This window comes from Nestor notabilis, unplaced genomic scaffold (genome assembly GCF_000696875.1).
Source record: "Nestor notabilis isolate BGI_N333 unplaced genomic scaffold, ASM69687v1 scaffold27596, whole genome shotgun sequence".
Lineage (NCBI taxonomy): Eukaryota > Metazoa > Chordata > Aves > Psittaciformes > Psittacidae > Nestor > Nestor notabilis.
In genome coordinates, this window is record NW_009931893.1 from 1 (window position 1) to 510 (window position 510).

General features: G+C 57.5%; 1 protein-coding gene across 1 annotated transcript in view; it reads left to right on the plus strand.

Annotated features, from left to right (window-relative positions):
• Nucleotides 1-5: 5 nt before the first annotated feature.
• LOC104406977 (T-box transcription factor TBX22-like) overlaps nucleotides 6-510 on the plus strand; it is a gene marked incomplete at its 5' end in the record, with an annotated part of 3472 nt that continues 2967 nt past the window's right edge. The window contains one exon of the mRNA XM_010016119.1: nucleotides 6-108. Coding sequence (XP_010014421.1) covers nucleotides 6-108 — 103 coding nt within the window. The remainder of the gene's footprint in view (nucleotides 109-510) is intronic.

Consider the following 510-nt stretch of genomic DNA (forward strand, 5'->3'; position numbering starts at 1 on the left):
TCAGCCCCGTCTCGCACCGCAGGGGGGTCCTAGATGGGCTTCTGGAGACCTACCCGTGGCGACCCCCCCTCGCCCTGGACTTCAAGGCTTTCGGCGCAGACAGCCAGGGTAAGTCCCGATTGCCGCCTTTTCGTGCCCCGCCTCTACCCGCGGCCGCACTCCCGGAGCCTCCGCGGGGGCACTTCGGGCGGTCTTCAACGGGTAAGATAAGGAGGTGGTTCCGGAAAACAAACCAGAGGCCAGCGAAACGCTTTGGGAAGCCAGCTCCGAGCGTTTTCGGTCCAAAGACCCGTTAAAATCGATTTGGGGAGCGCCGAGGAGAGGAGGACAGCGGCGCGGTCTGGCTTCATCCCCGCCAGAAATCAGATTTAGGTGTGAAGAAAAAATTACCTGGGTCTGCAGGAGGCGAATTTCGAATAGAATTGTTACGCATCGATCCTGTTACACTAGTTGTTTACAACTCGTTTAAGAATAGTTAAAAACATGGTAAGAGTGACGGCGGCGGGTTCC